Source organism: Convolutriloba macropyga, chromosome 1, assembly GCF_964194025.1.
Source record: "Convolutriloba macropyga chromosome 1, txConMacr16.3, whole genome shotgun sequence".
NCBI classification, from domain to species: domain Eukaryota; kingdom Metazoa; phylum Xenacoelomorpha; order Acoela; family Convolutidae; genus Convolutriloba; species Convolutriloba macropyga.
Genome location: NC_134468.1, coordinates 57,919,055 through 57,942,989, shown reverse-complemented (window position 1 = coordinate 57,942,989; position 23,935 = coordinate 57,919,055). Strand labels below are relative to the sequence as shown.

Here is a 23,935-nt window from a genome sequence, read left to right as displayed (position 1 = left end):
ATTTCAAAATATCAAATGTTGTTTTCTGTCCAGAAATGAATGGTGATGGAGACTACATGAGTGGTGGACAGTTAGTGTCCAATTACGACTCACCTGCAAGAACAGGAGACTGGACTGGATCAGGTGGACCAAACTCACCCGCCTCCTCTTCCCACCACAATGCCAATCCCCTATTAAACACAAACACCTCCAGTAGCAGTAGTAAACAACAAACCACTCCACATTCACAACCACCAAATGTCAAAGTTGGGGTCAAGAAAAAGCTCCAGGCAGCTTCTGTCTTTGGAGAGGATGATGACGAGGCCGACGATGCGCCCAAGAAAAAGAAACTGATCCCCGTTGATGCCCAGTTGCCTCCACCGCCTTCGGCTGTCTCAAAGGTTTGTCGTAAAGTTGTACCGTATTAAAATTGCGAGCCGCTTTGAAAAAAACTGGACAGGAAATAAGTGGTATTACTTTTAACTTTCCTTTTAAACTTCATTTAGCTCAAAAAACAGTGGTTAGATGTCTAAGGGCGATTTTGAGATGAATTTTTCTGCTCAAATTTATTTCACAACTTTTCAAGGTCCCCAACAGCTTAAGATTATCTAATCTTGCATCTTGAAATATTCTGGCAATAATTTTTAGGCCATTAGATCAAGAGATCCAGCTATGTACTTTCGTTGTAGCCTGTGATGACTGCGGAAGAGAAGCAACAAAAGGTGAAGGAACTGATCTCGAAAATTCCCACTGACAGAACAGAACTTTTCAACTACTCTGTCGAATGGGACAAAGTCGATAAGGTAAGGTTGTCTGTTCTTCTGAATATACAGCTAAGAGTCATCGGGGTCGAGAAAATAACCACCCAAGCCCCCCCCCCCCCCCCAAAAAAGAAAAAAGAAATGCGCAAAAGGACGCAAATGACTCTTAGCTTTGACGCAAAAGACATTATTAGTTAATTATATACCACAATAACCACTCAGAAAATTTAAAATGGCCAAATTTCGGCTGACTTTTTATCTGACTTTTAGTAGTGAACTGCTGACACTTGAAAATGAGAGAGAAATTTAGATCACGCAAAACGAAAAAGTCAAGGGCGTAAAAGTTGTTCGAAAAGTCAAAACGATCAAGCGAAAATTTTGCATCCCTGCATTTTTCGAGCGTTTCGGGCAAAAAAGGCCAACACGTTTACAATAATTGCTTCAAACATCATTCGAGAGCAATTATTGAACTCAAGTGAAATAAACCTCGCTAGCATTAAACTTTGGCCTGGATAGTTTCATATCAAGTCCCACGCACCGCTAAGGCATGGCCAAATGCGCAGCTCTTTAGCGGTCAAGTGGGTCTGTATTTCCGAAGGGAGTTTCCGAAGCGGAATTTTTCCTTAGTTTTTCAATATAAAATTGGGTGAGGGTTTTTCCCTAACCGGAGAATCTGTGCTATTGGCGGCTCATTTTATCTTAGAAGAGTACACAGGACCGTAGCAGAACTAAAAGAATCTCAGTTGCGACATTCCAGAGGTAGTTCAAGTGTTGCATCTTGTTTCAGCTGTTGATGGAGAAGCGAATAAAGCCGTGGGTGAACAAAAAGATCAAAGAATATATTGGGGACGAGGAGCCCACTCTGGTCGAGTTCATCTGTGGCAAGGTCGAGTCCAAAGGAGACCCGAATGTGCTGCTCAACGACGTGCAAATGGTTTGTAGTAATCACCTGTCCTCCCTTTTCTGATCACAATAATGTTAACAAGTAACAGGAGTTTAGGCCAGTCACTTCAAACCTTCAAATTGCTCCGCAATGTTTACCTAAAGGCACTTCTGGACAAATAAGTGTGTCCAATAAGCACGACTGAAGATTGCAATTTTGGTTAACAAATCTGATGCGTTTATGTTGTCCCCATTACAATGTCCTCATTACAAGATGGGGCTTTATTTCTTAGGTCTAAGTATTTAATTCGTAAGGAAAATTTTAAGCGTTATATTTGCATAAGCGTTATATATTAAGCGTTATAATAGTAGGCTTCCTTTCTAATGGTTGTCAAGTTCTGTGTTCCTTGTCTTCGCATTTACATTAGTAATTTGTGGCCGATGCTAACAATTTAACAATGCTTACGGAAATTGAGTATTGTTGGAAGGTCTTGTATTTTATGCTGTAAACCCTGGTAAGCTGGTAGTTTGTCTGTTCAGGTGTTGGATGATGAGGCCAAAGTATTTGTGGTCAAATTGTGGAGGTTACTAATATACGAAACAGAAGCGAAGAAACAAGGCTTGTCAGATATCAAGTGACCAACTTAATTTGACTTTCATTTGTGACTTTTCTGATCATGTTGAAAATTGTAAAACTCAATTTATTATTAGTTTCTAAATGACTTGACGCAGCTGTCTGTCTGTAACCGAAACTGTGGTTTAACTTGAGTAATTTATCCTTATAATTTGTAGTATGCGTTTTATCTTTGCCTCCTCCTTGCTTGAGAATTTAATCTTTCAAGTTTTTGTTTTCACGTGGAACCATTTTAAAGAAAATTCTATCATTCCATACAGATTTTGATCCCAGATTCTGTTTAATTGCTCTCGAACGAAGATCGAAGCAGTTATTGTAAACGTGTCTTTTTAATGCAAAGTTTTTGCTTGACCATTTTGACTTTTCGAGTGACTTTTACGCCCTTGACCTTGCGTTTTGCGTGATCTAAATTTCTCTCATTCACAATTTCGAACAGCTGAACTCAACTGGCGGCAAGTCAATTCTAAAAGTCAAATGAAAATGCGCCGAAATTGGTGTAAATTCTAAATATTGGTGTCAAATCTTAATGGTGGTATATAGTAACCTGTAATGATGTCATCTGAAGCTCCTAGTGAACCTCTTAGCCCCCCTCCCCACCGACTGAAGCAGGCGGCAATTGATTAGCCCCCTCTTGGGGTTCGAACATGAGAAATTATCCATTAAAGAAAAATTGTGATATAATTAGCTGCGACGTCCTATACTCTGGTTACAATTCAACGAATTTGTGGAGCGCTGTCTTACCGATCCGAAAAGGAGTATTGGAAAAAGCGTCTTTTTGGTATCAATTGTTGGGAGACTCCTTTGATAAAACAAAATTGATTGTAAGATAGCCTAGTAAGTTCACGATTCACCGAAACTGCATTGAAGATTTTGAGCAATTGTGTGAAGACCAATTATTGTAGAGTCGCTATGCCCCGTTGAAACTTCCTCACCATACTTTCCTTCAAACAAATTCTGCTCAGGAGGCATAAATTCAAGGTGTAATGAACTGAAAAAGTGCTGGGCCTCCTCGTCATTTTAGCTCTCATATTCCCACTTTCTGCCTCCATTGCAACAAACCAGGCTAGACTGCCTAAGCCTAAGGCAGCTGCAACAAGGAAAGCCAGACCAATGCCAGTTGTTCGAGAGCTATTTATCCAACGTTAATCGGTTGATCTATCGCTGATCGATTGGGATGAACGGAGCAAAAAGGTTTTTCGTTCATACTGGCAGTTTTGAGTTCTCTAAGCTATCGAAATTTCTAGTTCTGTCCACTTTTGCGGGCAACTTTTTTACGACTGTTTTCTGCTTTAAAATTTTGTACGAACTTGCTAAATTATAGTTTTCGGGTTGCCTTTTGACGTTTGTTAAAATAAAGAGTTTTGTTGGCAAATTTGGATGTTTACGCAAACTTTAATCCATTTTAGCAATTTTTGTACTGTTCTATTTTAGTTCACATATTGGGAAAAAGAAAAAGCAACTTTTGCTTGTGTGAGTTATCACTCTCAGTTAACTGTTTTTTACAGTTTTAGTGTTATGAAACATTTGATTTGTTAAGAATTTCATTTCGAGAGAAAAAATTGACAAAAAGGTCGACAAACTTTATATCTGGCAGTTTTTTTTCTCATTCAATAAAAAAGTAAGGGATAATTTTCGACTTTTTATGAACAATACTGTTAGCTAATGATTGAGTAATGCAAAATTTAGGATAAAGTGTTTTTTTATTATGAGAAAATCATCCTTAGTTTTTAAAATATTTTGTTTAATTTTTAAGTTCATCTTAAATTGTTTTTGTCTAACCTTTTCTGTTGTTTTTCGGTTTAAGAACGATTCTGGTTTTTTTGTTGTTCTAAGACAATTGTGTTACTCCAATGTCTTTTTTTTGGCGGTGATGACTCTTCGATCTGTCTCCGGAATTCTTTCGACGATATTTCTCTAAGATTTGTTGAAACGTGAATCGAATTGTGAGTTTGGTCACACCAAAAGACGAAGTGAAGCAAAATCTGAATGGTTATGTGGAACAAAATTCTTCTTTTTTCCATGTGGAGTGCAAAAACAATGTTTGGACAAAAACTGGTTTTCTCAATTGCGATTTTTTAATGTCGTGAATTAATTAGACTTTTGTTTTGTTTTTTTTGTCGATTTGTCTTCAAAGCGCACCTCCAAATACAATTTTAGTCAATTTCGTAAGTCTAGTTTTTGTTTTAGAGGTCAAATAGTCATCGAAGTTCAATTCAAAAATTGTCATGTTATCTTTTTTATTTCGTTGTCAAGGTATTTTACTACAATTTTATGTAATTGTTTTTTTGTTATTCGTTTGTGAATCTTTGGAGAGGTTTGCGTGCATGATGTCACTTTTCACACTTGGTGGATCAATTTTGTTGCGCATTTGCGTTACTAATTTTTTGGGTACACGTACCTCACCCAGCTCACTCCTAAAAACGACTTTCCTCACTTTCAAAAATATTTTTCTTTACTTTTATTCTGAAAGATAAGTTCGACTGAGTTGGTATCACTCTAAGTGAAAGTCAATTGATAGCAGCTATTAGAAGCTACAGTAAATTATCCATTTTCTTAATGTATAACATCTCAATATTTAACATTTCAACAATCAGAAAACCATCGAACTTTGTGGAAATCTGTCAGCTGTTTCCAATAGAGTAAAGAAGTGTTATTTGGCTCAAGATTTTTTTTCATCACAAGGTTTTTCAAGTAGTTTTTTTGTTTGAATTTTTCTACTTCTCATCAGACTAGTTTTTTATGTGACATTTCTCAGCTGACATTTCTTTATTTGCCTTTTCTTGGAGACGTTTGGAAATATCTCCAAAACTTCAGTAAAAGAAATAAATTTTTAGTTTCTACTGTTGTGGATCTTTATTGTTTTGTATGTACTAGGCTTGAAAAAGGACAACGATGTAAAAAAGGAAGGCATTCCAGGACGCTCACAAACAAAAACGTCAGAGCGAAGAAGGGCAAACAATATTTTTTAAATCCAAAAATGGATGCCATTTGTAGGAAGTATATGCCAGTTGTAGGTCATGAATCCATTGACCCAAAGAACTGTAAAACTGAAACTAGCAAAAAAAATCCACTGAAAAAAGAAATTCAAAACCAGTTTCGAAACATTGTTACGAATTCGGATTGCTACGAATACGAAAACTGATTCTCATACCTCGTGAGTTCCAGAACCCGAAACTATAACAGTAACACTGAAAAACATGCAGTGACTTAGCAAAATTTGGAAAACATGAAGATCGAATCGAATGATATGACCGCCTCGAATTGCTGAGAAATACATAGAAGTCAAAACACAAACCCATGTGGAATAATTTACCCGTCAGCAATGGGCGACAAGATGAAAACAAAAAACGACACCAATAGCGTTATTTTAACGAATAAATCCAATTATGCACGCGAACAAAAAGTGGGTCTGTTAAAGAAGATTAACCTCTCTGTAATTTGCAGTCCCTCCATTAGAGATTATCACAACCCCCACAATGCCAATCAGAATTTTTATTTTAGTACCATCCCATGCCGCACTTTTGGCATTCGAAGAACTAACTCATTTTGAAAAACAAAAATGAAAAAAAAAAACCTTTGCGCATAACATCAATCATCTCGTGATATTGTGCGTTGTCGCCGTAGCCAAAATACTACAGATTTATTTGAACAAGTGCTGTAATCGGACTTAAATAAATCCGATAAGCAACTCTCTAAGTCGCAAAAAGGTCCAGCGGGCGACGCCGTGAATTGCAAACAGCAAACAGTTGAGAGAAACACAATCGTGGAAAGAAGTCCCGACACCACTAATCAAATACGAGCGGACAAAAAACAGAGTTGCTTCACCGGTGACTGGAAGTGTCTCTAAATTTAGTTAAATAAAGGCGAATTCACTCCGCAAAATGCGTACAAAGCAAATAAAGTACGACAGATGTCATGAAAAAGTCAGATATAAATAATAATCTTTTGTTTGGTCTACATTTGATTAACTGAAACTTTTACTCTTGCTCCATATGGTACTAATCAACATAGTTGAAACCAAATTTGGACAAATTTACTGTTATTATAAACCGTAAACATAACCAAGTAGATTTTTCCGGGATTTTTTTTCAATCAGCGCGACAGAAGCAGCACTTTTTATCCAAAATGTACAGAAAATCGAAAAAAATGATGAGAGAGAAAGAATGCAACGAAGAAGAATATAACAATATATTCGATATTTTAAATGAAAAACTTCCGCAATGCCTTTGGTTTATTATCTTTGATTTCGTTCGCTAAAATTACAGGCAAAGAAGGTATTTAAAGTTAACCCGGGTCGAGGTTTAACAACTTTTTCTGCTCACGTGGCATACGCGGCTGTTTCTGATTCGCTATACACAATTTTCTCGCTAAGGGGATGGATAGTCCGGACAAAAATAGAACACAGTAATAATTTTCGTCCTACGCATTTATTTGGATCTGTTTTGAAACAGCGCTGAATTTCTACTTCCTAAGCAATTTTGTTTTTCCTTAAGCTCAGCTCCAACAGCGGTGAAGAAAAAAAATTTACGCCGCGTATTTCAAACATCTTTTTTTGGTGAATGCGGTGAATTGCGTAATTTTTTTTATTTTCACGGCCTTCTCGGTATTCTTACAAATAAAGAAACTTCCATACACGGGTTCAAAGGATCTTTTTTTGTTTGCCCCTTCCCACGTACGTCAATTTGCATCCCCACTTAAACATGTCATAGCATATTGTTTGCATTTCATACAATTACATATACAATTATGTATAAACGGCATTTACAATTTGACTATGCAGCGCACTTTTGAAATTAACACATTTACAGTAGATCATCTTTTCTTATAATCTAAGCAGACAAAAAACAATGCGGGTTTTTACTATTTGCGCGCTTATATTCCATAGGATTGGCTCTTTGACAATAATTCTTTTTGACAACCGGTAACAAAAATCCATCCAATTTTGTACCGGTGCCGACATTTTATTAAGCCTAAATTGAAGGATCTCTAAGGACGAAAAGTAAATATTTGGGAGTGCAGACAGGCTGGTTGTATAGGACTGGGGGCAAAAACAGAAAAGGTCCGTTTCGAACCTCTCTTCTCCTGCATGTCCCTAACTTCTTATTCCACTGCGACAATTGTCACTTACTTCTTTGATATTTATTGTGAATTTAAATTAAATTCAATAAACGTTGGAAAACAAATGCGGTGAATTTTTGTAAGAATTCTAGTGAAATGCAGTTTACAATTCTAGTGAATTTTTTTTCACCGCATTCACCACATTTCTTCATAGAAGAAATGTGGTAAATCTCGAGGTGAATTTTTGTAAGAAATGCGGTGAATATTTTTTTCACAGTAATCATCGCAATCACGGCATTTCTTACAAAAATTCGCCCAATAAGCTCAAACCGGGAAGGATCAAACGTTGGTGCCATTTTAGAGATTTTTAACACTGTTTTAAACTTGATAATTAGCTCGAACGTCTACTGAAAAACTATTCGAGCAATTCAAGTTAGTTAATTTCCACTTTGTGTAATCGTAGGCCTTCAGTATATAAAGGGTCAAACACAGAAGTTAGTAGTTAGTCAATGGTAGTTTATTTAATCAAAGAACATGCGAGTAAGCTGCAAACTGCTCCTCAAAAGTTTTCAGCGGAAGATCATGTGCTCGTTTGGATAGCAGGAATGGAGTAATTAAGTCATCTCCTATAATGTCACACAGGACTTTGTCACTCTCCAGGGCATTAAGAGCTGATTCTAGAGTCCTGGGAATCTGCTTCGCATCACTGAACCCAGAAGGAGGAGGCTGAAAAAACAACCCGTACAAAAAAGGAACCAGGCAGTTTTTCTTTAACAGCGTTTTCACCACAAGATACAAAGTGGCTTCTTTTTGCCGATTAGCTGTAAGTAATGATAGTCAACTTTTTCAATGTTTTAAGACAGAAAAATTGAAAATCAGCTTTATACGTGATTAAATTTAACTTACTTTGACTGAATTTGGTACCGGAGTAGACGTTGTAAGCTTATGGTTAGTGCAAGGCCATAAAAATGAGCTCCCGTATTTTACAATTTTTAGCACAGAAATTGTTTTTGTATGCTCTGTTTTTACTGTTATTTATAGCCCAAATCTAAGTTTTTTTACCGCTGCCCGTCTAGAAGGTTACATTTAATTTTATATGTGGTTTTCATGGTTAGTATTTTTTTTGAAAATTTGCTATTATATGCAATCAGAAAGGATGCTATAACGTATATTGACGAAAAACACTTTCGAGTTGAGTACAAAAAAACCTTAAGTTTGCGTCTCAGTCCATCAAGCCCGGCAGCGACTGTTGCCAGAACCACTATGTACGGATTGGCAGCCGCACCTGGCAACCTGAACTCCAAATGAGTTCCAGAAGATTCCGCTCTCTTGATCCTAACCATAGCACTTCTATTCTCCACAGCATAACAAATATGATAGGGAGCGAATCCGCCTTCGAAGAATCTGCTATAACAATTGTTTGTATGACACACTAAAGCAGTCAAGGCGGGCGCGTGTTCCATTAAACCCGCAACCCAATTTTTCCCAATCTCTGATAAACCATCGGGGTCTGAATTGTCTGTGAATACACTGACGCCATCTTTCCAAGCAGAAAAGTTGTAATGGCCGCCATTTTGAACCTGAAGCCAGGGGTTGCACATGAAAGTGGCCATTATTCCGTGATCAATGGCTGTCTCCTTGGCGCACTGTTTGTAGATGAACGCGTCATCCGCAGCTTTCACACCCCACGAGGGTTCCATTGTTAGTTCCAGCTGGCCATCGCCGTGCTCCGACATCAAAGTTTCCAGGTAAACACCAGCGGCTTCTAATCTATAACGCAGGGCAATTTTCAAGCCAAAGAAAAAGCCGTATTGCAAGTGGACAACAATAGAAGTAATTGGGGGAGCGGGGGTGCAATATTTCCAACTCCCTGTTAGTAGGTTGGCAATATTGCCCTTTTCCAACTACTAACAGGTACCATGATCACCCAATCCAATTTCGAATATCTGCAAAATCATTGTGTAGAAGGAACTATAATACGACGTAAAAGCAATAATGAAATCAGAAAAGCCTCCACCGGTTTGGTTAACGATTATATTGAATCTCAAAACCAATACCCTACCTGGTCAAAACCTCTGTTTTCAAAATATTTATTCTCTTATTCTCTCATAGTACATCGGGTGTGTAGTAGCTCATTCAAACGCTGCCTGTGTTAATCACGCTCTGTAAAAATTGTACGCATAAATATTCAATGCTGATGATACTTTCGAAAAGAAAACTTATTGTCTTACTTATTGTTTGTGTTGAGACGAAATGACTTGTCAAGTTTTTTTGATGTCGCCGTTTATGATTAATTGTTAAAATAGAAGAAAATTAGTACTGTTATGTTTGAAAGTTGAAATTGGCGAATTGGTCTGTTTACGAATATAAAAATAGATTTTGTTAAAAACTTCAAAGGTTTTTCATCAACAGTTTATGTGAAAGAAATGATCCAAAATTACTGATTTCTATATAAAAAAACTCATTGCTTCTGGGATAAGATGAAGGAAAAGTCAATAGCAATGAAAAACAACTGTACCAGTATTATCATTATTTCAACATTTTTTCAAAACGGAGGAATACATATGCGAGTTTGGATTCTTTTCTTCAACCAAATTTTGACCTTTTGTTTATGCATCGTAGAGAAAAATGGAAGAAAACCATTCTGTAGCCCTCAAGATTTAGTTTGGTTTTTTTGTAAAAATTATCAGAAATTTGAAACGGGGGCTTTTTTTGTGCGACAATCTGATTTCTGCTGGATAGAAAATTATTGTACAAACCATTTTATCTCTGGATGAATATGATTGGAAAATCGAAGACCTCAGACGTTTGAGAGCTCTTAAATTAGCAGAAATCAACTTTAAAAATATAAAAATGAAAGTAGAAGCATTCTTTCCTATATTCTAGAGTTATTTCACTATTCTTTTTTTAATCGGAATTAACGGATTAAATTTTTTTAAAATCCTGGAGACGTTAAAATACCGGTTCCATGAAACCAATATCAAATCAGCCGACTTTTTTATTGAACAATAAAGATATAAATATTTTCTTGTCTTTTTTATTTTTTTCTTTATATTGTCAGTGCTATTGACAAATATGATAGCTGAGTTGATTAATGTGGAATTAAACAAATATAATTCTTTTTCTTTTTCAGTTGACAAAAAAATTTATAAATAATTCCTATCTCTTCAAAAAAAACTTTTACCGAAAACGGCGAATGCGCAAATTGTAAAATTCAGAAATAGACAATGTTCTGTAGCCCTGCTTATTGAGAATTTTCAGGACAGCTTTTGAACGTTCCTATACATGTTAGACGCAATTAGAGGCAGAGAGCAAAAATTGACAGAAAGAAAGAAATTTAGAGAAATGTTTAAAAAAGTTGCTGGAAATTTGCTATAAATTGGGGTTTTAAGTAAATTGAAAATCAAAAGTAGCCTATTAATCCTAGCTCGGAGTACTTTTCCGAGATTTTAAAAAGTTTTAGACCAATTATGCTCCTGGAAAACCACAAAGAACAATTTATTTCGAAAAATTTCAAAAAGTTCATTTCAAAATTTAGCTTCAATATTAGGATTATAGATGGACACCATTACCTCAAGGATCCGAAACTAGCTTTCCAAAAAAGACTAAGTATTAAGCGAATATTGACCTACCTTAAAATTAGATACCAAAACCAAAATTTTAAAGAATGTCTTTTTTTTCTGTTTTGGGTTTCATTTTTGTGTGTGTTTGCGTTTGTTTGTGTGTATGCGTGCCTCTGCGGGTGTATGTTTGTTTGTGCGATGTGTGTTTTTTTTCCTGTAAAAAAAGAGAGAAAAGGAATTGTTTTGGGAGAGTTAAATCATTTGAATGTTAGACAAAAGAGGCAGTGTGCAAAAACTGTCAGAAATAATTGAACATAGAGAAAAATTTTTTATGTTTGCAACAAATGGAGGTTTTATTTATGTCCAACAGCAAAAGTGTAAGTTTTTCATTGTGCAAATTTTATGTCTGCAAGATTTTAAAAAAATTATTTCTCGCATTATTCTCAAAAAGTTTGTTTCAATTTTTAGAGTTGCTTTTACCAATACCAGGACAATTGCCTTAAGAGTCAATAAATAGTTTCCCTGACAAAGGGCCAGGACTTGAGTGAACAGGGAAAAACCATGAGTAAAAGTAAGATGACAAAAAGAAAGTTTAAATAAAGTTTTTTTTTCTTTTTCGGGTTTTTGTTTGTTTTGTGTGTGTGAGATAGGCGAAGAGAGAAGTAGTCTCAGAGACTTTGTTCAAATAAATGGTTGACGCAAAACACAGCGCAAAAACAGTCAGAAATCAAAAAATGGAGACATTGTTTAATATTTGTTAGAAATTGTGACTTTAAGTGAGTTCAATATGAAATTTGTGTGTTTTATATTTGTTGTCCCATTCTGCATAGGAAATATCAATTTTTTCCGCAAAATAGAAAAGTTACTTTTCAAAGTTTGGTGCCAAGAATAAAATTACGGATACAAGTGGCCGAACAAGTCCACATCTAGTTATTTATAAAAAAAACAATGAAGACCTAAATGAACAATGACGAATCATGGGTAAATTCCGTTGCCGGAATGAAAAGTTTTAGAGTGTTTGTTTTTTGTAATGGTTTGTATTTTTCTGTTTTTCCGTTTTGGTCTGCCGAAAAAAATTCGGCGTATTTGTTGGTTCAAATAGTTCAAAAAATTTCCCACAATGCATAGAAGTTTCTTTCGGATACTCTCGAAAATTCCTCTCTTGCACAATTTATATGTTGTTTTTACAACATTAAGAGATACGTTGGAACATTTTGTGCCACGCACAGACCTACAGGAGCCAACTAGTTCTAACTGCTTTATGATTTTGTTTTAGACTTTGATATGGATTTCAATGATGTACTATCGGTCTCAGTTTGAACATTTAAAAAAAAACAAACATAAATAAAAGTTTCAACATATACGTTAAACTTAAAATATATACTATGATGCTCAACAAAAGTTAACGAATTCCTTGCAGCCAAAATAAGTCTATAGTTTGTTTCGTTCAGTCGCCATTCACCTGCGTTTCATTCTCTCTCTCTCTCTCTATTCATCTCTCTTGCTCCCTCTCTCTTTTTCTCTCTCTCTCTCTCTCTCTCTCTCTCCCTCTTTCTGTCTTTCTCTCTCTCTCTCTCTTTCTCTCTCTCTCTCTCTCTCTCTCGCTCTCACTCTCTCACTCTCTCTATATGATATATATTATGAAGAAAACTCAATGTAAACAAATATTCTAGATTCCAAATAGTGCAAAACTACCTGAATGCTGGTAATTATGGCATGATGTTGTTTCTGATTAAATGGTTAATTGAACTGTTTTAGTGTTCTTTCAGAGCCTAAAATGGTGGATTTTGCCTGACATAATTTTTGTGGATTTTTTTCCAACAACGTAACAAGTTACAGGAAGAACAGATTTTACCTTTTTTCGATTTGTTACGCTATTTTGTCCATTTATCTGAACAAAGTGGAAGTGCACAAACAGTCAGAAATCATAAAATGGAGACATTGTTTAATATTTGTTACAAATTTTGGCTTTAAGTGCGTCCAATATGAAATTTGTGTGTTTTGAATTTGTTGTCCCATTCAACATAGGAAATATCATTTTTTTCCGGAAAATTCAAAAACTGCTTTTCAAAGTTTGGTGCCAAAATAAAAATTACAGATGCAAGAGGCCGAACAATTCCACATCTAGTTATTTATAAAAAAACAATGAAGACCTAAATGAAAAGTGACGAACCATGAGTAAATTCCGTTGCAAGAGTGAAAAATATTAAAGTGTTTGTTTTGTGCAATGGTTTGTATTTGTCTTTTTTTGTATTGGTCTTCCGAAAAAAAATACGACGTTTTTGTTGGTCCAAATAGTTAAAGAAATTTCCCACAATGCATAACAGATTCTTTCCGATACTCTCGAAGGCTTCTCTTACACAATTTAAATGTTGTTTTTACAACATTAGGAGATATGTTGGAACATTTTGTGCCACGCACAGACCTGCAGGAGCCGTCTAGTTCTAACTGCTTTATGATTTTGATTTATATTTCAATATGGCTTTCAATGATGTACAATCGTTCTAAGTTTGAACATTAAAAAAACAAACGTAAAGAAACGTTTCAACATATACGTTAAACTTAATAATTATCCTATGATGCCTAACAAGGCTTAACAATTTCCTTGAACTCGAAATTAGCCTATAGTTTATTTTGTTCACTCGCCACTCACCTGCGTGAGTTTTATTCTCTCTCTCTCTCTCTCTCTCTCTTCATCTATCTCTCTCTCTCTCTCTCTCTCTCGCTCTCTCTCTCTCTCTTTGTATGTCTTTCTGTCTTTCTCTATGCCTTTCTCTCTCTCTCTCTCTCTCTTTATCTCTCTCTCACTCTCTCTCTCTCGCGCCCTCTCTCTTTATGATATATATATATATATATATATATATATATATATATATATATACATGTATTATGAAGAAAACTTGAGATAAACAAATATTTTATGTTCCAAATAGTGCAAAACTACCTGAATGTTGGTAACTTTGACATGATGTCGTTTCTGATGAAATGATTTATTGAACTGTTATAGTGTTTCTTATCAGCCCATAATGGTGGATTTTTGCCAGACATAATTTTTGTGGTTTTTTTTCCAATAACGCAACAAGTTAGACGAAAAACGGATTTCTTCTTTTTCTGATTTGTTATGCTATTTTGTCCATTTATCGGAACAAAGTCTCAGAGATTTTGTTCCAATAAAAGGTAGACGCAAAAAAAGAATGCACAAACAGTCAGAAATCAAAAAATGGAGACCTTGTTTAGTATTTGTTTAAATTGTGGCTTTGAGTGCGTCCAAAATGAAATTTGTGTGTTTTAAGTTTGTTGTCCCATTCTGCATAGGAAATATCAATTTCTTCCGAAAAATAGAAAAGTTACTTTTCAAAATTTGGTGCCAAAACAGAAATTACGGATACAAGTGGCCGAACAAATCCAGATCTAGTTTTTAGAAAAAAATTGAAGAACTAAATGAACAGTGACGAACCATGGGAAATTCCGTTGCCAGAATGAAAAGTTTTAAAGTGTTTGTTTTGTGCAATGGTATGTATTTGTGTAATTCCGTTTTGGTCTGCCGAAAAATTCGGCGTATTTGTTGGTTCAAATAGTTCAAGAAATTTTCCACAATGCATAAAAGTTTCTTTTGGATACTCTCGAAATCTTCTCTTACACAATTTTAATGTTGTTTTTACAACATTAAGAGATACGTTGGAACATTTTGTGGCACGCACAGACCTACAGGAGCCAACTATTTCTAACTGCTTTATGATTTTGTTTTAGACTTTGATATGGATTTCAATGATGTACTATCGGTCTCAGTTTGAACATTTAAAAAAACAAACATAAATAAAAGTTTCAACATATACGTTAAACTTAAAATTTATACTATGATGCTCAACAAAAGTTAACGAATTCCTTGCAGCCAAAATAAGTCTATAGTTTGTTTCGTTCAGTCGCCATTCACCTGCGTTTCATTCTCTCTCTCTCTCTCTATTCATATCTCTTGCTCCCTCTCTCTTTTTCTCTCTCTCTCTCTCTCTCTCCCTCTTTCTGTCTTTCTCTCTCTCTCTCTCTTTCTCTCTCTCTCTCTCTCTCTCTCTCTCTCGCTCTCACTCTCTCACTCTCTCTATATGATATATATTATGAAGAAAACTCAATGTAAACAAATATTCTAGATTCCAAATAGTGCAAAACTACGTGAATGCTGGTAATTATGGCATGATGTTGTTTCTGATTAAATGGTTAATTGAACTGTTTTAGTGTTCTTTCAGAGCCCAAAATGGTGGATTTTCGCCTGACATAATTTTTGTGGATTTTTTCCAACAACGTAACAAGTTACAGGAAGAACAGATTTTACCTTTTTTCGATTTGTTACGCTATTTTGTCCATTTATCGGAACAAAGTGGAAGTGCACAAACAGTCAGAAATCATAAAATGGAGACATTGTTTAATATTTGTTACAAATTTTGGCTTTAAGTGCGTCCAATATGAAATTTGTGTGTTTTGAATTTGTTGTCCCATTCAGCATAGGAAATATCATTTTTTTCCGGAAAATTCAAAAACTGCTTTTCAAAGTTTGGTGCCAAAATTAAAATTACGGATACAAGTGGCCGAACAAGTCCGCATCTAGTTATTTATAAAAAAAACAATGAAGATCTAAATTAACAGTGGCGAATTCCGTTGCCAGAATGAAAGTATTAAAGTGTTTGTTTTGTGCAATGGTTTGTGTTTGTGTGTTTTTGTTTTGGTCTGCCGAAAAAAATACGGCGTAATTGTTGGTTCAAATAGTTCCAGAAATTCCAAACGATGCTTAAAATTTTCTTACGGATACTCTCAAAGGCTTCTTTTACACAATTTAAATGTTGTTTTTACAACATTAAGAGATATGTTGAAACAATCTGTGCCACGCACAGACCTCTCGCCACTCACCTGCGTGAGTTTAATTCTCTCTCCCTCTCTCTATTCATCTCTCTCTCTCTCTCTCTTTCGGTCTCTCTTTCTCTCTTTCTCTCTCTCTCTCTCTCTCTCTCCCTCTCTCTCTCTCTCTCTCTCGCTTTCTCTCTCTCTCTCTTTATGATATATATTATGAAGAAAACGCAAGGTAAACAATTATTTTATGTTACAAATGGTGCAAAACTACCACAGTGTTGGTAATTATGGCATGATGTCATTTTTGATTAAATAAATTATTGAACTGTTATAGTGTTCCTTATGAGCCCAAAATGGTGAATTTTTGCCTGACATAATTTTTGTGGATTTTTTCCAGTAACGTAACAAGTTGCAGGAAAAACGGATTTTTTATTTTTCTGATTTGTTACGCTATTTTGTCCATTCATCGGAACAAAGTCTTAGAGATTTTGTTCCAATAAATGTTAGACGCAAAATAGAGTGCTTAAATAGTCAGAAAAAATAAAATGGAGACATTGTTTAATATTTGTTACAGATTGTGGCTTTAAGTGCGTCCAATAGGAAATTTGTGTGTTTTAAATTTGTTGTCCCATTCTGCATAGGAAATGTTATCTTTTTCGAAAAATACAAAAGTTACTTTCAAAGTTTGGTGCCAAAATAAAAATTACAGATGCAAGAGGCCGAACAATTCCACATCTAGTTATTTATAAAAAAAACAATGAAGACCTAAATGAAAAGTGACGAACCATGAGTAAATTCCGTTGCAAGAGTGAAAAATATTAAAGTGTTTGTTTTGTGCAATGGTTTGTATTTGTCTTTTTTTGTATTGGTCTGCCGAAAAAAAATACGGCGTTTTTGTTGGTCCAAATAGTTAAAGAAATTTCCCACAATGCATAACAGATTCTTTCCGATACTCTCGAAGGCTTCTCTTACACAATTTAAATGTTGTTTTTACAACATTAGGAGATATGTTGGAACATTTTGTGCCACGCACAGACCTGCAGGAGCCGTCTAGTTCTAACTGCTTTATGATTTTGATTTATATTTCAATATGGCTTTCAATGATGTACAATCGTTCTAAGTTTGAACATTAAAAAAACAAACGTAAAGAAACGTTTCAACATATACGTTAAACTTAATAATTATCCTATGATGCCTAACAAGGCTTAACAATTTCCTTGAACTCGAAATTAGCCTATAGTTTATTTTGTTCACTCGCCACTCACCTGCGTGAGTTTTATTCTCTCTCTCTCTCTCTCTCTCTTCATCTATCTCTCTCTCTCTCTCTCTCTCTCTCTCTCGCTCTCTCTCTCCCTCTCTCTGTATGTCTTTCTGTCTTTCTCTCTGCCTTTCTCTCTCTCTCTCTCTCCCTCTCTCTCTTTATCTCTCTCTCACTCTCTCTCGCGCCCTCTCTCTTTATGATATATATATATATATATATATATATATATATATATATATATATATATATATATATATATACATGTATTATGAAGAAAACTTGAGGTAAACAAATATTTTATGTTCCAAATAGTGCAAAACTACCTGAATGTTGGTAACTTTGACATGATGTCGTTTCTGATGAAATGATTTATTGAACTGTTATAGTGTTTCTTATCAGCCCATAATGGTGGATTTTTGCCAGACATAATTTTTGTGGTTTTTTTTCCAATAACGCAACAAGTTAGACGGAAAACGGATTTCTTCTTTTTCTGATTTGTTATGCTATTTTGTCCATTTATCGGAACAAAGTCTCAGAGATTTTGTTCCAATAAAAGGTAGACGCAAAAAAAGAGTGCACAAACAGTCAGAAATCAAAAAATGGAGACCTTGTTTAGTATTTGTTTAAATTGTGGCTTTGAGTGCGTCCAAAATGAAATTTGTGTGTTTTAAGTTTGTTGTCCCATTCTGCATAGGAAATATCAATTTCTTCCGAAAAATAGAAAAGTTACTTTTCAAAATTTGGTGCCAAAACAGAAATTACGGATACAAGTGGCCGAACAAATCCAGATCTAGTTTTTTAGAAAAAAATTGAAGAACTAAATGAACAGTGACGAACCATGGGAAATTCCGTTGCCAGAATGAAAAGTTTTAAAGTGTTTGTTTTGTGCAATGGTATGTATTTGTGTAATTCCGTTTTGGTCTGCCGAAAAATTCGGCGTATTTGTTGGTTCAAATAGTTCAAGAAATTTTCCACAATGCATAAAAGTTTCTTTTGGATACTCTCGAAATCTTCTCTTACACAATTTTAATGTTGTTTTTACAACATTAAGAGATACGTTGGAACATTTTGTGCCACGCACAGACCTACAGGAGCCAACTAGTTCTAACTGCTTTATGATTTTGTTTTAGACTTTGATATGGATTTCAATGATGTACTATCGGTCTCAGTTTGAACATTTAAAAAACAAACATAAATAAACGTTTCAACATATACGTTAAACTTAATATTTATCCTATGATGCTTAACAAAAGTTAACAAATTCGTTGCAGCCAAAATTAGTCTATAGTTTGTTTCGTTCAGTCGCCACTCACCTGCGTTTCATTCTCTCTCTCTCTCTCTCTATTCATCTCTCTTGCTCCCTCTCTCTTTCTTTCTCTCTCTCTCTCTCTCTCTCTCTCTCTCTCTCTCGTTCTGTCTTTCTCTCTCTCTCTCTCTCTTTATGATATATATTATGAAGAAAACTCGAGGTAAACAAATATTTTAGGTTCTAAATAGTGCAAAACTACCTGAATGTTGGTAATTATAGCATGATGTCGTTTCTGATGAAACGATTTATTGAACTGTTATAGTGTTTCTTTTACGCCCAAAGTTGTGGATTTTTGCCTGACATAATTTTTGTGGATTTTTTTCAATAACGCAACAAGTTACAGGAAGAATGGATTTTTTCTTTTTCTGATTTGTTACGCTATTTTGCAGAGTCTAACAGCATAAATCAAGCCTAAAATTGAAAAAGAATGAACTTTTATATCGTTTTCTCTAAAAAATATTACAGAACAATTTTGCGCATCATAATTTATCGAAACTTTTTTTATTTCTTTATGATTACTTTACAATGAACCTTTACCTTCTTGCAGATCAATTTTTTCTTTTTCTTGTTTCAATCCGTTTTATACGATAATATTCTACTTTTACCTATCGGACACATCGTAGCAGAAATCCTCTGCCTCCTTCATAAAGATAGGAACATAAATACTGAGCCCTGCAGTCAGAGGTTTTCCACCTTTTCCGACTCCAAATTCGTACTCAAGGGCAGAGTAAAGCTTCAAACCAAATTCAATTTCTAATTCCTTCACTAATTTCCTGCTGATATAACGAGTGTCAAACCCACAGGGTGTTAATTCTTTATCTTTTTCTTTCATTTCACACAGAACTGAGGCAACTTTCCGGCCAGATTTGGATCCGGACCATTGACAGAGGTGCCAGGTGTCCAAATCTGGAACTGCGTAGCAATCTGGGAAACCGTCATCATTGGCTATGGAATAATATGTCAAGAGCGATGTTGTCGACATTACACACAGACAATTGGGCAACCCAATGGCACCGGGTTTACTTAATCGGTTGTAATTTCGCCGAGGTACAGTTTTTGCCCTGGGAACTCCATTATTGTCACAATAGACGAAGCGAACAAAATCAGCATCTCGGTCCTGAGCACTGCTACCCATGATGAAGATGGAAAATTTCGAAAACTTGGTGAATTTAGTAAAATTAAAAATGATAAACGTGAACTGCGATGACCTAACTGTCAATAATGAAAAATTAGAGATACAAATCAATATCTAGAAAGTTATTGTGCAACGTCAAAAGTTATCTAAATCGATTATGACAGCAATTATATTTGGTTGGTCAACAAGTTGAAGGTTTCAAGTGGTGCCTTAAATCTAGATCAGGAGCTAGATTTGTCCCTTTTAAAGCCAATTTGGCTTGCATTTTGCTGACAGTAAACTCGGGGTCTCACCATAAAACGTGGACAGTGTAACACTATTTTCAAGGTTAATTTTTGCCCGTGACCTTTCAGAGCGAGTTTGTATGTTGAATGTATTTTTCGGCTACTCAAACATACTAATTAAAATACTCCTTACAAACAATGTATCAATGTTAACAATATCGACGCAAGCGTCTAACTTTCTGCCACCATTTTGGTTAAAGCCGATTAATTGGCTCTGAATTCAGAATCATTGTTGAGCCGTTCACTTTAATGGCACCAAAAAATGAAGCCGTGTTGAGCATTGCTCTTCACAATTACGATTTTTTTGCTGAGCATAACTAAATTCCGGAGTAAAACTTTGGATGATTTGCAAATTCCCTTTGTGCAGTTGTATGACTAACCAAAAATAATCGTTAGAACTCAAAATTAAAATCAAGATTTCCGGGAAACATTGCACTGGGTAACTAGACGGTTGACAAGCATAACGGACAATGTAGACCTCTGCTCCGCAGAAACCAATTTAGCACATCTCAAATTTATTGAAGCTAACAAAACAAAAAACGCGAATTTACTGACAAATATAAACATAAAATAATTGCAGCCTCATAGAAGACAAAACTGCATGTACTGATTACTGATACCGATTTTGTTTTTTTAGATGATGAGTCACTAACAGTTAAGTGTCCTTTTTGCTGACAGCTGTCTTAAAATTAACATTTTCCCCACCCTCACTTATGTGGGGAGGGAGGAACTATATACTCAAATGGGTTTTTTTGTTCAGTCAATTTTGGCCGATCGATATATTCATCGTATAGATTTGCGATTGGTATCATTGAAAAGCAAGTACATCCTAAAATATGGAATTAAAAAGATTTTTTTGAAATTCGTTTTTCCGAGGAGTTATCGAGGTATAAAGTTTTGTGAATCTTCGACAGTTTTTATTCATATTTTCCGTAATTTTTGCTAAAACTTGGCTCAATTTTGCTAATATCATTTAAAATAAGTTAAAATTTGTAACGAAAGAGTGTTATTATTACCAGTACAGATCGAAAAGCGTTGCTGAGTTGTTTGATTAGAGATTTTTGTGGCTAAAAATTCTAATAACAATTTCAAAATTCAGACATTTTGCATCAAAAATTGCTCAAAATATGCATTTTTGGTTTACTTTGTTTAAGTTTGCCGAAATTGGAGACCTAGAAACCGCTGAAAAAGTCTCCGTAAACCCCAAAAGAGAGACAGTTGAAATCTGGAGCCCTATAAAAGTCTTCTGAATTTTCAGTTTTGCCGTTCTTTTTGCGAATTTAACTCGACAATTATACAAAACAAATCATTGTTATTTTCATTTTTGTAATTTTGACCTAGGAATTGGTCCAATACGCAAACATTTGGAACCCATGTGTGGTTTTTCGGAGGCGCACCAAATTTAAGGATAGGTTTGATATCATCATGGAGACTTACAATCAGGAATTTTTAAATTTTGTTTTGGTGCTGCCTTTCTTTCAAAAAATTTTTGCTTATATTGTTTTTTTTATGTTGATTACTGATAAAATTTTCAATTCACGGCTCTAATGATCACAACTTTCATTGATGGAAAAATGAGGAGAATTTGCAGATATAGTGTGTTTTCAGAGAACCTAATGGTTTCTATTACTTTGAAGAAGAGTTTTCGTGAACATTAACTGAATTGTTGTGTTTTGACTTTAATTTTTATTCTTTTTGCAGTCGGTTTTCAAACCAATCAAAAGAAAATGTAATTGGGGACTTCCCCTTTTTATTTCTGTCAGCTTTTAGCTAATTATAAGCAAATACAGGTCAAATTTTTGTTCATATAAAAAACGTACTAATTTTTCTGGCATTTTTAAAAAAAGATCTGCTTCTTGGATTTGGAAGTAAGATTTTTCATCGAAAAATTTGTGATTTCTGTACATAATTGCCCCTTTTTGTTCTACGTTTTGTTTTTTTTGTTATTTGTCTTTTAACTTGACAATCTATCTGAAAGAAACGTTGCAAAATTATTGTTGAATATATTTATTGTTTTCATAGCTTATGTTTCTAAGGGCTGCGACACCGATCTCTTGCAGATTTTGGTATTGTTTTTTTTTTATTTTTGCACTGTGTTTGTTCTTAATTGTTGTTGTTGTATGCCCAATATTGGGTGATAAAAGTCACAATGGCCAACTATAGATATAAAAAAACTATAACTGATATCATTATATAGCTAATGGTTTTTTTTACTTTCAAATTAATTTTCTCTCAAAAACTTAAATTATTCCTCAACCTTTCCAGTTTTTTTCTGATTTTTGTCTTTTATTCGTATTTTCCAACTTTTTGTCCATTTTGTTATTTAGCGCTATTATTGAGAGATCTCGTTAATTTTTTGATGAGCAAAACAATAATTTTTCTGGTGGTTGAAAGTATTGACTGATGTCTTTAGGGATTAGACAATTTGTTTCAGAAGAATTTTGTGAGTTTTAGATGCTTTTCGTTTTTTTGTTCTTTATGTTGTCATTTTGAGATAAACGTTTTACAAAAGAAGTATGGTGTTGTTAGAGGGAGCCGCAAGTGGAGTTTTTTTTCCAGCGGTTAATATCTTATAAGTTTAATGGCTTCAACAAGGTGGTTTTGTAAAAGTGTTTGTGAAGGTTTTGTTCTGCTTTTATTTAATGTTGCTCTATAGTTTAATGATTTAGTCTCACCTATATCAGGCGCAATTAATTTTCAAAAAAGTTGCAAAATAAATTGTCTACTCTTTTAGTCGAACGCTTATGTTGGCCAAAAAGTTTGAAAATAATTGTTTTGAAAAAAAGACAATGGATTTCTGAGCTTTGTCAATCTTATTTCTGTTGACTTATAGCTTAGTATCTCCATAGGCAAGTCACATCTTTTATCTATTGAACTTTAAAACGGTTTCGTTTTCCTCAAATGCCCTTTGCTCTTGGTACAACGAGTTGTCATAAAATATGAATGATTTTTGCATATTCTCCCATTTTTCTTAAGGCTTAAGTTTTCTTTTCACAGTATCTTAATAATGGGCGGTCTTATGAATTTTTAAAAAACGCAATAAAGAAATTTTTAATGTCTTTAGGGAACAGCTTCTTGTTTAATTGGCTGGGATACCGTTTTTGTGCAGATTTTGAATTTTTTCTTTTTCTTGTTTTTTGGTGTTCTATTTGTAGCCGTATGAGATACACATGATAAACAAAGGTTTTACTTACTCTCTATGGAGAAATTAACGAATCTTTCATTTGTTTCAGTTGATACATAATGTTTCTACTCGGTTTGACGTTAATTCTTTTAAGAAAGCAACGCTTTATTAAACTTTGCTTTTTTGCTCATTCCTTGTCGACCCCAAGGCGAATTGAGCAAAAGTTCCGTACTTTTTTCTAATGAAATACAGGTTAATGTTCTTTAGTATAAGTTTTATCTGATGGCATTTTGATTTGGTTTTTAACGGTTTTAAAAAATGGACATCCTGGTTCGTTCGTAATTAATATTTGTAATTATTTGGTTTTATTGTCGTTTTTTCTGGTATTCATATTAATGAGAGGTCTCATCGGTCCTCTAAGGTAGATTGTTTTTATCCATTTAGTAGTTTGTTGAACAATGTGTTGATTTTTAAAATCTCTTCCTCATTTGGTAGACAATTGAATGAAAAATGTAGATTAGCGGGGTTAGATTTTTATGTGCGAACGCACATTACGAGCCTGTTTGTCAGGTTCTACTATCAAAGTTTCAATTTTTCTCGAACTTTTATATGCCTTGCATATTTTTGAGCATTGATAAATTACTTGTGTTCGTTCTCAAAAACTGCAACCCATGATCAGTTTACAATTTTTTTGTGTGTCGTCACGTAACGTTTAAAAAATTGCTAGAAAGGAGACTGAAATTAGATTATTTTTTAGTTTACCAGACAAGAAAAAAGTAAGTTACGACGGTCGTCGAGTATGTTCTAATAGAGTTATTTCAACTCTCAGTTTGCCAGGCTATGAAACAGTAATCTGCAGAACGCATTTTTGTTGTGGATTTGGATATACGATGCTAGCGTGACTATTCCACTTAATCCCGTTTTCATTATTAACACTGATGTTAGTAAGAAAAGATGAAACTGAAACTTGAATGCGATTGCCATACCATCTGATGTCCAAGACATGAAACACTTCAATCCAAACAAAAATGTGCTTCCATTTTACCCACAGTGAAATACAAACATATATGAAATAGAGAAAGAGAGAGAGAGAGAGACAGAGAGAG

At 34.6% G+C, this 23,935-nt stretch overlaps 2 protein-coding genes across 4 annotated transcripts in view; one reads left to right on the top strand and one right to left on the bottom strand.

Annotated features, from left to right (window-relative positions):
* Positions 1–2,468, top strand: part of LOC142340818 (RNA-binding protein 25-like) — a 259,293-nt gene extending 256,825 nt beyond the window's left edge. The window contains exons 14-17 of the mRNA XM_075391552.1: positions 34–380; positions 669–782; positions 1,528–1,674; positions 2,163–2,468. Of these exons, the coding sequence (XP_075247667.1) occupies positions 34–380; positions 669–782; positions 1,528–1,674; positions 2,163–2,261 (707 nt within the window). The 3' untranslated portion in view covers positions 2,262–2,468. The remainder of the gene's footprint in view (positions 1–33; positions 381–668; positions 783–1,527; positions 1,675–2,162) is intronic.
* Positions 2,469–7,732: 5,264 nt separating this feature from the next.
* LOC142350056 (glutamine synthetase-like) overlaps positions 7,733–23,935 on the bottom strand; it is a 42,149-nt gene continuing 25,946 nt past the window's right edge. The window contains exons 1-3 of one of the 3 annotated variants that reach the window (XM_075401974.1): positions 18,892–19,584; positions 8,523–9,084; positions 7,733–8,040 (exon numbers count right to left, since the gene is read on the bottom strand). In XM_075401974.1, the coding sequence (XP_075258089.1) occupies positions 7,840–8,040; positions 8,523–9,084; positions 18,892–19,421 (1,293 nt within the window). In that variant the 5' untranslated portion in view covers positions 19,422–19,584 and the 3' untranslated portion in view covers positions 7,733–7,839. Of the gene's footprint in view, positions 8,041–8,522; positions 9,085–18,891; positions 19,585–23,935 lie in introns of those variants that run through there. The other 2 variants (XM_075401973.1, XM_075401975.1) reach the window with 2 other exon arrangements.